This window comes from Perognathus longimembris, chromosome 4 (assembly GCF_023159225.1).
Source record: "Perognathus longimembris pacificus isolate PPM17 chromosome 4, ASM2315922v1, whole genome shotgun sequence".
In the NCBI taxonomy this organism is placed as follows: Eukaryota; Metazoa; Chordata; class Mammalia; order Rodentia; family Heteromyidae; genus Perognathus; species Perognathus longimembris.
The window spans coordinates 91769536-91788630 of record NC_063164.1 but is presented as its reverse complement, the minus strand read 5'-3'; the positions used below and the strand labels follow the sequence as shown (position 1 = coordinate 91788630).

The following is a 19095-nucleotide window of genomic DNA, read 5'->3' as shown; positions in this document are numbered from 1 at the left end:
AACAGGCCCACATTGTTGCATAGCATTTGTGATATGCCATACTATTTCATATTACATTACCAACTGATTAGAAAGGAAAATTTCCACTGTGGCATGAGAAAAAAAATTCATTACATCCAAAGACCACCATATTGAAGTTTCCAGAAGCTTGAACATTTGGGTCAATTAGTTCTTAGTTCCTAGGGAAAAATCTCTCACCTCTCTTTTCAGTCACAGTACATTCTCTTATGGTAGAGGCTACAGACAAAGCTCATCAGGACCATATTTTAGTGGTAATATCATTTCCTGGCATTTGGTTAACTCAGAGAGGTGATTAGGTCCCACAACGCAAGGAAAGAAACAGAGGGGCACAGACCAGTTCGGAAGCAAGCTGGGATCAGTGTTACTCAGCATCAAGTACAAAGACTTTTGTCTGGGTGCTGACAGATGGGGCACAGAGCTGAAAATATCAGCACCCCACAGGGAACAGTTTTACTTCATGCCTTCCTTCTCTGCAGGGTATGCCTAAGAGACCTGGTAGCAAGACAAGAAAAAAAGCCAGCGAAGATCCAGCATATAGAGCATATGCTAGCAACCTGACCATTTCCTGTTCAACCTCCCAGACTAGACTGGGAAGAATCACATTTCTGCCTGCAGCTGTAGACAGCAGTGGAAGTGCCTCTGAGAGCTTAATTAAACGTGGAGATGAAGCTCGAACAGATGTTTCTTGATTTCAGTGATCCTCTCCCTTCATATGCTCAGACCAGGTGAGAGGCAAGTAGAAAACCATCTCACCCACCATCCCGAGGCCCTTCCCAGCTCAGATTAGCTCATCTGTCACGTTCTCTTCTAAGCTGTGCTCCCCAACTTGTCATGAAATTATGAAAGCAAGTTCAGAAGCACCTTCAGATGACTGGGAAGCTTCTATGCTAATTTCTATATTTTAAAATGGGGAAAAAAAGAAATTTGTGGTTAATCTTTTAATTTTTAAAAGGACTGCACATCAATATTTTTACCTGGCTTAGAATGGTGAGGATTTAGCTAAGAATTTACCTCATCCTTGTTTTTGTTTTTATTGTGTTTTTGTGCAGTGAAAGAAAAACATTCTGCAAGCAAGAAAAGCATTCTGCCCCTACCCAGCCCCTTCCTAGTTTTAAAAGCAGCAATCTCAAAAAGAGCAAGCCAAAGGCAGGGCGCTATCCCTCGGTGCTGGTGCTGTGGCACTCTGCAGCCAGGGCAGATGGTACGTGCCCCCAAGAATTCCACAGGGGTGATGCCAGGCTGTCACTAGGAAGACATATAAAGCAAACACCAAAGGTTTTAATGCATCATAACACAGCTATGCTACCTCAGAACTGGTGTAGAGAGCTAAATAAAAGGTATCTAAGATAGTGTATAGAAAACTTATGAGTTCCAGAGTCAGAATCCTTTTTTGGTCGCTGATCTGAGAACTTTTTAAATTTTGTTAACTATTTTTTTTCTTGTGCTGGTATTGGGGCTTGAACTCAGGTCCTGGCACTGTTCCTTAGTGTTTTTTGCTCAAGACTAGCACTCTAACACTTGAACTGGAACTCCATTTCTGGTTTTTGCTGCTTAATTGGAACCATAATTGAACTGTAATCCTCACAGCTCAGTCTCCTGAGTAGCTAGGATTACAGGTGTAAGCCACTAACAGCCAGCCAATCTGGGTACTTTTTTTTTTTTTTTTTGGCCAGTCCTGGGCCTTGGACTCAGGGCCTGAGCACTGTCCCTGGCTTCTTCCCGCTCAAGGCTAGCACTCTGCCACTTGAGCCACAGCGCCGCTTCTGGCCGTTTTCTGTATATGTGGTGCTGGGGAATCGAACCTAGGGCCTCGTGTATCCGAGGCAGGCACTCTTGCCGCTAGGCTATATCCCCAGCCCCTAATCTGGGTACTTTTTGTAGAGGAAAATTTGTGTCTGAGGGAAAAAAAACCTGCAAAGCTTTGAAAGGGGCAAGTGATGTAACAATCAACCAAAGAGCCTAATGCCTGAGCCTTCATAGCTGGATCACTAGAGGAGCTTAGTATGGCTGTGCCCAGTCAAAAAATTGATAAGATCTTTTTTTTTTCTTTTTAGAAAGTGAGAAGAAAAAGTAAAGACTTTCATAAATACAAAAATTGTTTACAAAATAATTACCTAGAAAGTTCCCTGGGACTAGATAGGGAAAAGGAATATGTTTTCCTTTTGAATTAGCCACAATGGTACTGGTGGTTCATAAAGGAGAACGACCAATGTCTAGTTTTCCCTACCTTTCCCAACCCAGCCCTAAATTAATTTGCTTAGTCACGGTATCAAGTCAACCCTGAAGACCTGTGACTACTGACCGGGGTTCAATCAAAAAGCAAACAGGCCTGGGAAGAGAGTGAGTCTGAGGACATGAGAAGCATGTTGGCATCTACCTCCAGGCACCAGAGCATGGATGAAGCTTCTGCGAGCCTGACCCAGACCCAGTGCAGTAAACTGAGGTAAGGAAGCATGTGGCGGCTCCCAGCCTGCTTCCCAGGACAGCACAGCATGTGTGTGGGCACAAAGGACTCTGCTTCTTCCAGTTGCTGCTGTCATTTCTCCATATGGCAACAGATTGCTCTTTTTGTTTCCTTGCTCTTTACAGAGTCCCAAAATATCAGCCACTTCTTCTGAGGTACAAATCTAGCAGAGCCTTAGCCCCAAAGTTCCAGCGCCTATGGTGTGTAGAAGTCAAATCAATGCTCAGAATCAAGAGGTGTGGCACACCTGCTCAGTCAGTTCATCAGCAGTTGTATAGACAGATCAGAAAAAAAACAAAAACTAGCATTTAGTATAAAACTTTTTCAAATGGTGTCATTCCTATCTCCTTCCAGGGATCATAATTCTTCACGTTTCTGAGATCCTATGGAAAAGAACAATGGACAATAAAACATTACTCTCAAATTATAAAAATACAAAATGGACATAGTCCACAACCTGATCTATACACTCTTGCCTCCTTTAAAAGTTTTATCTCTCCTTTAAAAATTTTAGGACTTCAGTTTCGTGTTTCTGTATTAAATTTTGAAAGCAAAAACATAATAAAGGAGACAGCTTTATTTTAAAAAAACACTGAAATAAAGCTGGGTGTTGGTGGTTCACCCTGTAATTCTAGCTACTCAGGATATGAGTAGCTAGGATATGAGATTATGGTTCAAAGCCTGCCCAGGCAAGAAAATACGTGAGACTCTTACCTCCATGTAACTACCAAAAAGTTGTAAATGGTGCTGTGGCTCACAGTGGTAAAGTACTAGCCTTAAGCACAAAAGCTCAGGGACAGGGGCTGGGAATATGGCCTAGTGGTAGAGTGCTTGCCTCGTACACAGGAAGCCCTGGGTTTAATTCCTCAGTACCACATATATAGAAAAGACCATAAGTGGCGCTGTGACTCAAGTGGTTAGAGTGCTAGCCTTGAGCAAAAAGAAGCCAGAGACAGTCAGTACTCAGGCCCTGAGTTCAAGCCCCAGGACTGGCTCAAGTGGTAGAGTGCTAGCCTTGAGCAAAAAGAAGCCAGAGATACTGCTCAGGCCCTGAGTTCAAGTTCTAGGATTAGCTCAACAAGAAACCAAAAACACAGGCACCCAAATAACCTGCAAACTCAATTCAATTGCTTTCACAAATGCAGTATTAACACTTACTTATAATGCTCATGCATTTTCGGTCAGGAGTTGTCTTCTATTTCTTTGTTTTGGTGGTACTAGGATTTGAACTCGGGGCTCTCACTTGTTTTACCACTTGAGCCAAGCCTCTAGCCTATTTTATTCTGATTCTTTTCTTTCTTTCTTTTTTAATTATTTTTTTTTTAACAAGAACACAGATTTACTTTATTTAATTTCCACTAGCTTAAATTCGGGAGGGATACAGCATCACACGGATTCTGTGTCCAATGGCCTTAGCAGGAAAGTTGCTTCGGAATTTGGCACAGACCATGCCACTGTTTCCATGAGCACTAGTTACCTTTCCCCAGATTACTCTGGTTTTGTTAGGTTTGCCGCCAGGAGTCACTGTGTTATTTTTTGCTTTGTATACATAAGCACATCTCTTGCCCAAGTAGAAATCAGTATCACCTTGGGCATAGACACCTTCAATTTTAAGGAGAACCGTGTGCTCCCTTTGGTTCCAGAGACCGCGCTTATAGCCAGCAAAAATGGCCTTGTACCACAGCCTTCCAGACATTTTGCCTTTTCGAAGTCCTGTTCCCAGCAGGCCTCCACAGGCTCCAAGATGGTGGAGAGAGGTATTCTGATTATTTTCAAGACAAGGTCTTACTTTGTACACAGCCCTTCCTGGCCTGCAATCCTATTTGTGGTTCCCTGTGTGGCAAGGATAATATGTGTGTGACACTGGTTGACACTGGAATTTCACAATTTTTTTCCCCCCATGCTGTTCTTGAACTGAGATCCCTTAATCTCTCACTCTCAAATAGCCAGAATTATAGATATGCACCACTATGCTTGGCAAGAGTTGTCTTTTTTTTTTAATAATGGTTTTGGTTTATAAAAATAGTAAAATTAATGCCTTCATGTTCTCTATTATATACTCTCTGCAGAGGAATTATTGAGGCAGAAGCACTTGCTGGGTTATTCTGCTGCACCTGTGCTTCAACAAGGCCCACCACACAGTCTCTCCACCATCTCCCCACAAATGGCACTGTCATTATGTCTCCCTGGTTCCACACAGCAGATACTAATGCTAGATTCCTCCATTTGGATGACTGTTCCCTCTAATTCCCCGTGTATCACTCTTACTATGATATGTGTTCATATCCTTTGCCCATTTATCCAGAAATACTAATACATTTGAATGTCTATGGTGAATACATAACTTCCTAGTTAATGTTATTAAATCTTCAGAATGGACAAATGAAAAAGCAAAATAAAAAGCAGGGTGTTGGTGGCTCACGCCTGTAATCTCAAGAGGCTGAGATCTGAGGATCTCGGTTCAAAGCCAGCCTGGGCAGGAAAAGTCTGTGAGACTCTTATCTCCAGTTAACCACCAGAAAACTACAAGTGGCGCTGTGGCTTAAGTGGTAGAGCCCTAGACTTGAGCTGAAGAGCTCAGGGACAGTGCCCAGGCCCAGAGTTCAAGCCCCATGACTGACAAAAAAAAAAAAAAAAAAAAAAAAAAGCAGGTGATGAATGATGTTAGGATTAAAGGAAACTTTTTCTTTTCCTTTATTATTATTTTGTTTTTATAACAAATAGAAATTAGAAACATAAAGAAACACTTATCCAAAGACCAAGATTTACATTTACCTTTTTGGCTTGGCTCTTTTGTCTTTTCCTTATAGAGTGTTCCTGTCTTTTTCTCCTTCTGAAAGCGAGTCTGTAGCTGTTTGATCTCTTGGTCATAGTCCTGCCACTCTGGAACAATTCGCACAGCAGCTTCCAACTTGGGCTCTTTGGTCATTGGATTATTACACTGTGAAAATCCAACATATACACTTCAGCTAAGTTGAAGAAAAGGGTCATTATACAGAATTTAAAAGTTTTTGTAGTGGACATGGTGGTACATGCCTGTAAAATCCAAGCTACTTGGGAAGGTAAGGAAGGAAGATCACAAGTTCAAAGCCAATCTAGGTTACATTAAGACCTGCCACAGAAAGGAAGGGAAGGAAAGATGAAAAGGAGAAAGGGGGAAAGGAGGGAGAAGGGGAGGGGAGGGGAATGGGAGGGGAGGGGCAAGAAGAAATTTAACAAAGACATTTCTGTCCTTTGGTTATATGTACTAACTGACCAACAACAAATAACCAAACCAAGACCAAGCAACTAAACAAACTATATAAACTGTACTTGTTTCTGCAAAAAATTACGGGAGTTGTCAGAGATAGACAAGTAAAAGTCCATTTAGAAAAAGAAGGCACAGAGAAGAGCTGGGAGAGAAGTGGCTCAGCAGACAAGAAGCAATGCAAAAAGTCCTATGAGGTATCTGAGATCTGGCTTCAGCTTCTGGCAGAAAACAGAGCACTGCAGGGACAACTGAGAAGTTCCACAGTCCTGAACCATATGATTACAGAGAAAGATGCCGATACAAGACACTGTGTCCATAATCAGTCACACAGCACACTGGGGAAGAGGCAGAACTGCACTGTCCAACTGCCCATAGCTTACCAAATCGATTGTCTTTGCTCTCTTCTTAGATGCGTCATCACACCATGTTTCACACCAAAGCCATTCTTGAGGGAGAGATTTGATTGGCACCTGATGGATCATGTTGTTGGGCAGATCCTGTTAGGCAAAGAAAATAAGCACAGGAATCTATAAATTTCCAGAGGAAATTTAACTACACAACCAAAAACTCTTTCCCATTACATACACCCAGAACACTTAAAACTTATCTAGACTTCCCTGTATGAAAGTAATTCAACAAAAATTATTCCTGCTCACTTCTGAAAGTTTAGACAGCTCCTATAATATATAGCTTCCCCAAAAAGCAGCTCTGAATGTTCCTTGTCTACTAAGCCTTGCTCCCAAATAGATCAGGACAAACAACAAAATAGCCAGAAAATATACATAGTAGAAGAAAATAAGAAATTAAAAAAATGATACACTAGAAATAACTACTTACACAATGAAATGACAGCTCACATATGAAATTAAGATTGACAATACATTTTGGTCAAATATGGAGTAACAGGATATCTCATATTGCTGGGAGTATAAAATAGAACTACATTCCAGACTCTGAGTTCAAACCCTAGTACCAGAAAACACACACACACACACACACACACACACACACACACACACACACACAATTCTAAAAATTTTAAGATGGATGTAAGCAAAACATGTTTAAATTATGTGAAACTATGTACCTAAAACACTTAAACTACAATTTATAGCTAAAAGGTGTTTAGCATTAATAAAATTATTCAGCTAGCTTTAAAATACATTATGGTTTCTGACACAGACAAAAAGGGAAATTGTAATAATTTATTGTGTATTGTGAATCCTGAATTATTTAGTTCATAAGGCTGAAAAAATGAATTGACCCTAACAGGCAGAGAAACAAATTTATTTGATCAAGTTGTAACAAATTTAGCACTGGTGGCTCACATTTGTAATCCTAGCTCCTCAGAAGGCTGAGATCTAAAGATTGCGGCTCAAAGCCAACCCAGACAGGAAAGTCTGTGAGACTCTTATCCCCAGTTAACTACAAAATGGACCTATAGCATAAGTGGTAGATCACTAGCCCTGAGCATACAAGCATAAAAGCTCAGGGACTCAGGCCCTGAGTTCAAGCCCCAGAACCTGCATGAATGAATGACAAGGTAATATTCAAAAACAGAGTATCCTCTTTCACCTCTTTAATTAATCAGGATCAAGTCTCTCACATTTTCTATTACTGGCAGGTATTCTGAAGCCATTACAAATCTTCCTTTCACACATACATACACACAATCCATGAAATAAAAGTACACTAAGAGAATTGATAGACAAATAATACTTCATTTTCTAAGACAATACACTCTGTACCCCAATGCGAAAATGTTAACCATTAAAAAAGTCACTTACTTGGTCAAGATTTGAAAGGCTATTGGGATCCTGACTCAGTCCTTGGTACTGTCCCCTGAGTCTGTCACCAGCAGCTATTTTCCTAAACTTCTTCAGATCCACGACATATAGTGCACTGAATAGAGAAAACTTGCTTGTTATAATCAACAATGAAATTTATGGCAGAACTAACCCCACTGAAAAACAAATTAGGTCAGATTCCAGTTTTCCTTTGAAAAGGTGAGCTGGAAGATCATAGTAGAGTTAGGTTCTTATGTGCAACTTCTTTCAAAGAAATTGAAGAAAATTATTAGGAAAACCATATCCTACCATCACTAGCTCTCTTTAATCACTGTTCCTGATTTGCTTCTAAAAAATAATTTCTGAGAGAAGAATTCAAGAGAATGTAGCAGATTTGGTAATAAATGGTATCATAGCTCATAAAAACTACATTTGCAAAGGACATCCTGATGACAGGAAAACTCCCATGGTGTTAGTTATTTTGGACTAGAAGCATGAAGATGAAATTGGAGTCACTGTATGTATCTCATTGTTTATCTCTAGTCCTACAGGTCTAGCTACCCTCCAAATCTTACAAATTACACTTTCCTCAAAAAAGTGAACGGAGCCTTCATTATAATGAATGATACACTGTTTTACCTAAGATGTCTCTTGTGAATATACCCTACAAACATACGTGAAATATGCAAAATAGTATGTTCCATGGATTATTCATTGCAACATTGGATATCATAGGAAAAAAACTAAACAACACACCAGAATAATATGAAAAAAGGAATAAGGTCTCTGTCGATGTGCTGATAGAAAATCTGTAAGAAAACATTAAGTTTAAAAAAAGCAAGTTATAAAACAGTGTAAAGAACATGTTTACTTAGTATAAAATATAGATGTTTGTCTAAAAAGAAACTGTTTTGGCAATACTGGAGATTGAACTCAGAGCCTTGCCCATACTAGGCAGGTGTTCTTACCACTAACCCATGCTTCCAAGCCTCTTTATATAAAAATTACTCTGAGAGGACAGGCAGTAAATAACTAAAGGAGTTATATGTTGCAGAGTGGGAACAAGTTAAAACAGAAAGACAAGTTTAGGAAAGCTTTTCTCAATGAATATTTTTAACCCATACTAATATGTTACCTATTCACAATGTTAAGCAGACAAATTAACTTTAACAAAAAAAAATGTTTCCAATATAATTATGTTCCTAGAATAATTGAGAAAACTCTATTTTCAATACCTGATATGATACTTCCGTCCAGCTAAATGGCTGGCCCAGTACCCAGACTTCCAGAAGCGGTAGCCATCCATCTCTTTTCTGCTGTCACAGAAAGGAGTATAACCATAGGGGGCACCATCCAGATTGAAATCTCTTAACTCTTTCAGATCTGTCCGTACAATCTAAAGAAAAAAAAAAAAATCAAATGTCATTTGTTAAGCTGGCACACAAACAGCTCTAGCATAACTTCCTGAAAAGTTCACAGTGCATCACAGAAGGTAGAGGGAGGGCAGCTCAATAGGTGATGGTACAAGATCTAGTCTGAATTCCACTGCTTACTAAGTGGCTGAACTCACTAACATGTGAAGCACATTAGCATGTAATGTGGCACAAAGTACTCCAGGTACAAACTTAATTCACATAGGTTGGCTGTTCTCAGTTTCCACATCTGAAAGCTGGAGATGACATGATTGGGAGTAACTATCTCAAGGGACTGTTGGGAGGTTGAGTAGGTTACCACAAACAAGTGTGAAATAATGTCATGCTCAACACTAAGTACTCAACTAGGAGTAAATGTGGGTGTATGAGAAAACATGCGCAGGTTGCTTCTCCAGAGGCAGGGGATTATACAGAGGTGGGGAAAGTCTGTCCAGATGGCTTTTGCATATACTACATCACTTCCCATCAAGCTGATGGTAAGATAGAAGGCTGCAGGAGGAAGTACATTTATGCTGCTGGAGCTTATATGCTCTAAATTCACATGGACTTCCATATAATTAAGTCAAATCATCACAGCTAGAAAAACATTTGCATCATTCCCTTATTATCAAGGCCAATTATTCTCCCTGAGCTTCATCTACCATCCATACCATTAATACCAATTTTAGCCAGGTGTAGTGGTACTGACCTACATTATAGCAGTGGAGAGAAAGGAAGATCCAAGAGTTGAAGGCCAGCCAGGAAGGTAGGTAGGCGGGTGGGTGAGTGAGTGGAAGGGTGGATAGGTAGGTGAATGGAAAGATGATATAGATATAGATAGACAGATAAATAGACGGACCAGCTATCTTTTTGGTAGACAGCTGGAGATGATGGGCAAATAATTGGTAAACTTGAATTTTCCAGTTTTTACTCTTAATGTTAAATAAATTAGATAAGATATAAAACTACATGCATGACATTATTGCAACTGTGTTAAAAAAAGACAGAAAAAAATGAAAAAAGAGATATACTGAATACAAATTAAATTTAAAAAGTGATCACATTGGGTGATATTTTCCCACATTTTCTAAATACTAGTGAAAAAACAAACAGCTACTTTTTCATAGTAAGAAAAATAAGTGTTTAACATGTAGAAAACTCAAAGTGGACACTAGCCTATCACCATGCACCAACATCAGCTCAAAATGGATTAAGGACCTAAACACCAGACCTGAAACCCTGAAACTACTGAAGGAGAGAGTAGGAAAGACCTAGAACTTATAGGCACAGGTAGGAACTTCCTGAACAGAGTCCCAGAGGCTTGCACACAGATAGGGGAGAGACTCGACAAATGGGAATACTACAAAATAAAAAGTTTCTGCACAGCTAAAGACATAGCCACTAAACTAGAAAGACAGCCAACCATATGGGGAAGGATCTTCACCAGCACAGCAACAGACAAAGGCCTAATACCAATCATCTACAGAGAACTCAAGAAACTAACCCCCTCCAAACCCAGTAAACCAATTATTAAAAGGGCAAAGGAGCTAAAGAGAGACTTCACAGGAGAAGAAATAAAACTGGCAAAGAAAGAAACTTATGCTGGAGGGGATGCAGAGAAAGAAAGAGGAACCCTTCTCCACTGTTGGTGGGAGTGCAAACTAGTACAACCACTATGGAGAGCAGTATGGAGGTTCCTCAAAAAGCTCAGCATTAGACATACGCTACGACCCAGCCATACCACTCCTAGGCATGTATCCTGAACAACAAGTCCCAGGATACCATAAAGACATCTGCATATCCATGTTTATGGCTGTACAATTCACAATAGCCAAAACATGGAAACAACCCAGGTGACCCACTACAGATGAATGCATCCAAAATATGTGATACCTGTACACAATGGAATACTACATAATGATAAAAAATGATAAAATAATGGTATTCGCAGGGAAATGGTCAATTCTTGAACGAATAAATGTTGAGCGAGACAAGCCTAGAACACAGAGAACAAAGGCACATGGTCTCCTTGATATATGATTGTTGGGGGGTGGGGGGGGCAGGGAACAGTAGAGACCAGGTCTGCAAAATAACAAACTTCTTTTCAAATGGTAGTTCCACATGTTTGGTCAGTGACTTTACATTAAGTATCTAAAACCAAACATTACTAAACAAACATAAAAAAGTCCAGGATAGACTTAACAGAGGATACAATAGCTCATGTGATTATATAAGATGAGGCTAAGCAAAATGAACTCCAAGAGAAGGAAACAGGAGGATTCATTGTTGTTGTTATGTACTCACTACCTTGTTATGTAACTGTACCCCCTCTGTACATTACCTTGTCAATAAAGTTTAATTAAAAAATAGTGTTTAAAAAGAAAAGGCAATCTGTTATACCTAATACAAACTAAACTGGCTTTTGACAGCTCACCTGGTCAGCATCCACAAATAGGAATTTGTCAACAACTAGTGGGAAGAGCACATCCAGGAAGAGGATCTTGTAGCCCCAGATGATGCGCTGCTTTTCAGTCTGCTGGTGAAGCCACCGGGGCCATTTGTACTGAACAAGCTCGTATTGGAAGTTGTATTCACTTGCCATGTAAGGTATAAACTCCTGTTTTTGGACATAGGAAATAATAAGAAATTTTGATTGAGAATTGACTTTTTTTTTAAACTATTGGTGGTGTTTTGAGACATGACTCATGATGTAGCCCTGCTGGCATTGAACTCTCAATCCTTCCGTCTCAGCATTCTAAATGCTAGGATTTGCACCATCACCATGCCCAGCTCTCCCTTCCTCTTCTCTCCCTTCCTTTTTTGTGCCAGTACTGGAGCTTGAACTCAGGACCTCAGACTCTTACTCAGCCCTTTCATTTTGACCACAGCTGGTACCACCTGAGCTATGAATCCAGTTCTAACTTTTTGACAATTAATTGGAGGTAAGAATCTTGAGGATTTGTTTGCCCAGGCTATGATCCTCAGATTTCAGCCTCCTGAGTTGCTCGGATTATATGGGACATAGGCACCTGGCAAAAGCTGCCTTCTTAGTGGAAGTTGGAACCACCATTATTATAGTACAAGTAAAATGTTTCCCAAATCAATAGTAACAAAGAATCTAACCTCAATTCACTTGTGACCACATAAAATAATCCATCTTAACTTCTGTCAAGTCCCCATTTCTTTAAAACTTTTGATCACTACATGAAATAACAAAAATCTGTAGGTAAAGGCTTTTACATTTTTAACTGTATGTGGGTATGTACACTTATACATGCACATGCCTACTTAAGCATGAAAACTTTAAAGTCCATTTGTCTAGACTTGATTTTAGTATAACATTGTGTCACTTAATTATACAGTTTTTCTCAAAGCTAGTTTCTAACTCAAGAATAACACAACAAAGCCAAACTTAACAAATTTGTTGCCATTAAAAGTATTTTTAAAATGTTTAAAGTATTTTAAAATATTTCGTATTCTAAATACAAGTACCTTTAGGGGACCAGAAGTGAACTACCTATCTGGGAGACATTATTAAATATTTAAAAAATTGTTTAGTAAATTCTATAGGAAAAACAGAACATGCTTAAATATCTATTTAGATAAGAATTCCTGACTGAAATAAAGCACATGGGGCTAGGAATATGGCCTAGTGGCAGGAGTGCTTGCCTCATATACATGAAGCCCTGGGTTCGATTCCTCAGCATCACATATATAAAAAATGGCCAGAAGTAGTGCTATGGCTCAATTGGCAGAGTGCTAGCCTTGAGCAAAAAAGAAGCCAGGGACAGTACTCAGGCCCTGAGTTTAAGGCCCAGGACTGGCAAAAAAAAAAAAGAAGAAGAAAGAAAGCAGATTATCCACTATGATTTCATTATCCAAGTATGATTTCTGTGTGGCACAGATGAAGTTGTCATCTCCATATATCATGTGGTAGTGGTCTATGAGAAACCGTTCTCTCCAATTCAAACTATTACTGTACTTGCTAAATTAAATAAGACATCTATCAATCAGAGAAAATGTTAGTTCATCAAAAACTGCCTCTTAGCCTGGCACTAGTCACTCGTGCCTGTAACCTTGCTACTTTAGGAAGCTGAGCTCTGAGCAACATAGTTCAAAGCCAGCCAGGGCAAGAAAGTCTGTGAGGCTCTTATCTTCAATGAATCAACAATGCTTCCCTTTTCTCTGTGAAACAAACCTTAAATGTGGGGGACAAGTAATTCTTCAGGAACCAGAATTTCACAGGAGTCTTAGTATTCTTCAGTACTGATAGCATCATTATGCTGCCAAACAGAAACAACAATTTTCAATGTCTCTTAACTTCAAAAGAGTATTAAGCAGACACATTAAGCAGAGTCAATCATAAGACAGCATAGGAGAGCTAGCTCATGGCTCAATTAAGCAAAGTGAAATCCTTAATAATGAAAAGAAATGTACTCATTCCTACTTATCAAGCTGAATGGAAAAAATGAGAAATATCTCTATAAACATATACCTAACTGATAAAGGCCAATGTTAGTTCTGTTGCATTTTAAATAAACTGCTTCATGAACTGATACATCAATTATGGTACAAGTTTAGACCAGAAGTTGTGGCAACTGGCTACATTATTCTTCAACTCCCCTAGTCAAGCCACAGCAGGATATTACTGAGGAAAGCATGTATGTGACTCTTGACAGCCTCCTCAGCTTCTCTATGAGGGAGGAGAAATCAAGTAAGGAGAAGAGAGGGTACAAGCTCAGCATTCTTTCCCGCCTCCCCCTCCCAAGTCCTGGGGCTTGAACTCAGGGCCTGAGCAACGGTACTTGAGCTTCTTTGGCTTAAGGCTAGTACACTACCACTTCCAGCTTTTTTTGAGTAGTTTGTTGGAGAAATAAGTCCCATGACATTCCTGCCTAGGCTGGCTTCACACCATGATCCTCAGATATCGGCCTCCTGAGTAGCTAGAATTACAGGTGTAAGCCACCCAGTGCCCGGCTAAGCTCAGGATTCTTAAGTCAAGCATTCAATAAGAACCATCATCATTATTTTAGGCTGGCTGTTTCTTGAAAACAGAAAGGCTAAAATGAGGAAAACAGCATTTGGATTCTCTTCTATATTAGATTATAAAGGAAAGACAATTGACAATCAGGAAACTGACTTTCAGAAACACCGTGTCATTAGAACTGGGTTCTCTTGGGATTTTCCTAAGCCAGTGGCTGGGTGGCCTGGGCTAGTCTGTACCTATTACCTAGGAACTACATTTCTCCTGACTCTAGAAATTTGCTAATCTATAAAAGGTGGTGAGTGTTACATGGCCTTTTACTTTCTGGTTAAGTAATATTTGATGGCCAAATACAAGGCATGGGTCTGATATTTAAGGCCTACAGTCTTGTAAGAGCCACATTCTAATTTTAATACTAGATCATGGGGTTGATGAGATCAAAACAAATTATATGTGGCAAGTAATTCATAACTCAGAGGGCTCCAAATACACTGAGTATATTGGGCAGAATACCACAAACCTTTTCTCAAAATAAGAACACTACAGCAAATGAATTCACATATACCAAAATAATCAGTAAGACTAACCGAAGAAATCGTTCGTAGAGATGACCAGACGCAACAGAGAATATATTAATTATATCATCTTTATCTTGTTTTGCTTCTTCAGTCTTCTGTCCTCCTGAAAAGCCCCTATACCAACAGAGGTAAAAACAGGACTCCTTACAGTGCTGCCTGGACACACAGCCCCTAAGGAAAGTGGTAGCGCCTTCCTGTTCCCACCCCAGCACCCTGACGGGAGTCACCTCATCTAAAACTCCATGCTATCTTAGGAACAGGTGGAACAAAGTCAGATCCATGGAATGCAATTTGTACAGTGAGAAGTATACTAAGCAACTGTCATTACCTCCCCAAAAGGTAGGTGCAGCCCAATGTCAGTGAAGAAATGTGCAGTGGAAGTATGTTCACCAGAGGAAGGCATTAAACTTAAAAGAGATTTATACTGCTCCAAAAAGTTAATGTAACACTTGGCTACAGGAAGCAGGACAGGAAAGCCCTACAAAGGAATTATACATAAAAAAGGGTACTCATCCCTCAGTTTTTTCTTAAAAATGTCTCTTTTTGTCGGTCAGTTGTGGGGTTTGAACTCAGGGCCTAGGCACTGTCCCTGAGGTTTTTCACTCAAGGCTACTACTGCTCTAGCACTCTGAGCCATAGCACAACTTCTGGTTTTCTGATGGTTAATTAGAGATAAGATACTCATGGACTTTCCTGCCCAGGCTGGCTTTGAACCACAATCCTCAGATCTCAGCCTCCTGAGCAGCTACAGTTAAAGGCGTGAACCACCAGTGCCTGGCAAAAAAGTATTTTTTATGATGGGGATATACCATTTGAAAGAGTCCCAAAATCCAGATTCATTCTCATTTGTTCCATCACTCAGCAAGTCTTCATTTGCCATGTCTGCCTTCTTCTGTACCTGAAATGGTATGCCACAGATCTTATTCCTCTTAGTGGTCTAACTGGATTAAATCTGATTTGTGCGGGATATGTACTGAAGGTAATGTCCAAACAGGACATAATCACACAATTCTCCCACAAGTAGTCACAACCCCATCCAGAGCCTATCAGTATTCAACTAAAATGTCTTCATCAAGATGCACACATTATAGCCTTAAGTGAGAAGTTGGAAACCTCTTCTAATTAAATACTGTATAATGAACAAAGACCTTCAAATTTGGCTATGTAGAAATAGTCTGAGTAAACCCACAAGCACATCTTGTCCAGCTAGCAGTTAAGTTCAAGGAAGGAGTACAACCTAGCGGATCTATCAGGAGACAGATATTACATGCCACAGGCTTGTTTTCCGGATTTAGTAACACAAAATGCCAGATGAGTCTTCAGTTCAACTATGCATGACTGACCTTAGGTTTTACTGTGCATAATGATTACTTATTCCAAATATATTTAAGACACTAAGAATTTCAAAATAACAAGAAAAAAAAGTTAAAGCTACTAGTTTATTGTCACTTAACTTTTCACTGGCATTTCCCTCAATATTCTCAGGGTAAAATTCAATAATACCATAAACTGGAGCTACACAAATGGTACAGCCTCTTTCAGAACCATATATATTGTTCTGGCATTACTCACTGAAGTTCAAGAAAGCCACAGACTCACATTTCCAATAACAAAAAATCCATAATTGCTATAATAAATTTGAAAGGTACTCTTGGGCTAGTTTCAAGATATGGTAGTTGCCTCTCATCTGTAGGAGAAATATTTCAAGACCCTTAGCAGCGACCTGAAACCTACTGTGGAATTCTGTATATATTATGGTTTTGCATATACACACATATTTATGATAAAATTTAGTTTATAAAATTAGGCACAGGAACAGACTCATAACAGTTACCTATAGTAAAATAGGACAATTAAAACATATTATGACCTAAGTAGTATGAATGAGGTTTCTCTCTTCAAAGAGTCAAGACAAACAGTAGTACTTCTGGACTGGTTGATCATGGTCTAATTGAGACCTGGGATGCACAGGACTGCTGTCAGTAGTTTTACATGACAGCTAACAAATACCACTTATGCAGCAAATTTAACCAACTATTAATGAATATTTGCCTTAGCACAATAAACTTACCTTCACTTTGATAATTTTGCTTTTAAAGTTATTGAGTATAACAACAACCTCCTCAGCATCAGGTGGAGAGTCTGTACCATCATGGCTTGGAGAGAAAACCAAGACAGATATTACAAATCACAACTCTTTTTTTTTTTTGTCAAGATGATGTAGAGGGGTTACAGTTATATACTTAAGGTAGTGAATACATATACATTTCTTGTCATACTTGTAACCCCCTTCCTCATTTTTCTCCTGCCTTTCCTCCCCTGCCTTGCTTTCAACATTTTTTTTAACCTTCCCAATGATGGACATCGTCACTGTAGTCTACAATGCTTATGAACTCTATGAATATTAACATTAAAACAATTCCTTCCAGGTCAGGTGCAAATCACAATTCTTAAAGGTCACTAAATGGTCAGATAAAAATTTTCTATATTGATGATAAAGGAAAGAACTTTTCAAAACTGTGTTCTTACAAGCTAAAAGAAATCCACAAAAACATTTGTGAAACCCTCTCTATATACAATATTTCCTTCACAAATCCTCTCTTCAGATGACCTGCCATAGGCAAGCATGTGATGGGAACTGAACAGATGTATGTGTGGAGACCTATGCCATGCACAGTGCCTTCATAAAGAGTGGGAGATGGTATTCACCACTCTGAGCCAAAGAACTGACACTGTCAATTAATTGGAACAGTTCTGTAAAGAAATTTAATCTCGGGGCTGGGGATATGGCCTAGTGGCAAGAGAGCTTGCCTCATGTACATGAGGCCCTGGGTTCAATTCCCCAGCACCACATATACAGAAAACGGCCAGAAGTGGCACTGTGGCTCAAGTGGCAGAGTGCTAGCCTTGAGCAAAAGGAAGCCAGGGACAGTGCCCAGGCCCTGAGTCCACAGGCCTAGGACTGGCCAAAAAAAAAAAAAAGAAAAGAAATTTAATCTCTCTTTCTGGAGGCACACAATCAGCTTTGTCAAGTCTTGTCAAGTTCAAAGTCAAGGCTTTGGACTCAACTTATTGCCTCTGGTAGGAAGAACTATATAGTCACTTCTATTTTTTGGCAAATATTTACAGAGAAAAAAATTGAAGTAATGCTCTCCTACTAGCTTCAATTTACAGTCAGCAAATTTCAAGGTTCAGAAACCACTACTTCCTGTCATTTACACAGAATAGGATACTTAAGCAAGAGTAAAGTTCTGGGGGCTGGGGATATGGCCTAGTGACAAGAGTGCTTGCCTCGTATACATGAGGCCCTGGGTTCAATTCCCCAGCACCACATATACAGAAAATGGCCAGAAGTGGCACTGTGGCTCAAGTGGCAAAGTGCTAGCCTTGAGCAAAAAGAAGCCAGGGACAGTGCTCAGGCCCTGAGTCCAAGCCCCAGGACTGGAAAAAGGAAAAAAAAGAGTAAAGTTCTGGTAGGGGGGAAACTTAAAGTATTAAGCACTTCAGGGCTGGGGTTATGGCCTAGTAGCAACAGTGCTTGCCTCCTACACATGAAGCTCTGGGTTTGATTCCCCAGCACCACATATATGGAAAACGGCCAGAAGGGGCGCTGTGGCTCAGGTGGCAGAGTACTAGCCTTGAGCGGGAAGAAGCCAGGGACAGTGCTCAGGCCCTGAGTCCAAGGCCCAGGACTGGCCAAAAAAAAAAAAAAGTATTAAGCACTTCAGAGATAGGAAGTACTCATTTGGGAAGCCATAAAGATAGGAACCCTAGACAGTCAGGAAGAAAGGAACACCACAGCCCTAGAGGAGGAGAAAAACAAGCAAAAGTATAACAGAATGGACAAATTCTGTAAAACTCTACCTGGAAAAACACATTTGGAAAAAAAATGATAAGAAAGTTGTTAAACTCTATTAAACTGGGCATGCTGCCATGTGTCTATATAATCCCAGCTACTCAGGAGGTTGAATCAGAAGGATTGTTTGAATCCAACAGTTCAAGGCTAGCTTGGCAACAAAACGAGATCCCATATCAAAAAGAAAGGAAGTGGGCTGGGGATATAGCCTAGTGGCAAGAGTGCCTGCCTCGGATACACGAGGCCCTAGGTTCGATTCCCCAGCACCACATATACAGAAAACGGCCAGAAGCAGCGCTGTGGCTCAAGTGGCAGAGTGCTTGCTAGCCTTGAGCGGGAAGAAGCAAGGGACAGTGCTCAGGCCCTGAGTCCAAGGCCCAGGACTGGCCAAAAAAAAAAAAAAAAAGAAAGGAAGTAGCTGAAAAATACTGACTTGTAGAGATAAGGTGAGCCTTGTAACTATCCTTCAGTCAAAATTAAATATGGAGGGGCTGGGAATATGGCCTAGTGGCAAGAGGACTTGCCTCTTATACATGAAGCCTGGGTTCGATACCCCAGCACCACATATATAGAAAATGGCCAGAAGTGGCGCTGTGGCTCAAGTGGCAGAGTTGCTAGCCTTGAGCAAAAAGAAGCAGGGACAGTGCTCAGGCCCTGAGTCCAAGGCCCAGGACTGGCAAAAAAAAAAAAAAAAAAAAAAATTTAAACATGGACTTCTTAAGTAGAGGGGAAGGAAGAATGAT

At 40.0% G+C, this 19095-nt stretch overlaps 2 protein-coding genes across 4 annotated transcripts in view; both read right to left on the bottom strand.

Moving 5' to 3' along the window:
* Nucleotides 1–1879: 1879 nt before the first annotated feature.
* The window catches only part of Uggt1 (UDP-glucose glycoprotein glucosyltransferase 1), a 128468-nt gene continuing 111252 nt past the window's right edge, over nt 1880–19095 (bottom strand). For all 3 annotated transcript variants that reach the window (XM_048345677.1, XM_048345678.1, XM_048345679.1), the window contains 10 exons: nt 16568–16652; nt 15306–15394; nt 14506–14610; nt 13133–13217; nt 11369–11551; nt 8758–8918; nt 7523–7637; nt 6116–6232; nt 5261–5426; nt 1880–2868 (listed from right to left, as the gene is read on the bottom strand). In XM_048345677.1, coding sequence (XP_048201634.1) covers nt 2843–2868; nt 5261–5426; nt 6116–6232; nt 7523–7637; nt 8758–8918; nt 11369–11551; nt 13133–13217; nt 14506–14610; nt 15306–15394; nt 16568–16652 — 1132 coding nt within the window. In that variant the 3' untranslated portion in view covers nt 1880–2842. The remainder of the gene's footprint in view (nt 2869–5260; nt 5427–6115; nt 6233–7522; nt 7638–8757; nt 8919–11368; nt 11552–13132; nt 13218–14505; nt 14611–15305; nt 15395–16567; nt 16653–19095) is intronic.
* On the bottom strand, nt 3800–4259 carry LOC125350800 (60S ribosomal protein L35a-like). Its single transcript, XM_048345680.1, has one exon. The coding sequence runs from the start codon at nt 4179–4181 to the stop codon at nt 3849–3851; it is 333 nt and encodes a 110-aa protein (XP_048201637.1). The 5' UTR covers nt 4182–4259; the 3' UTR covers nt 3800–3848.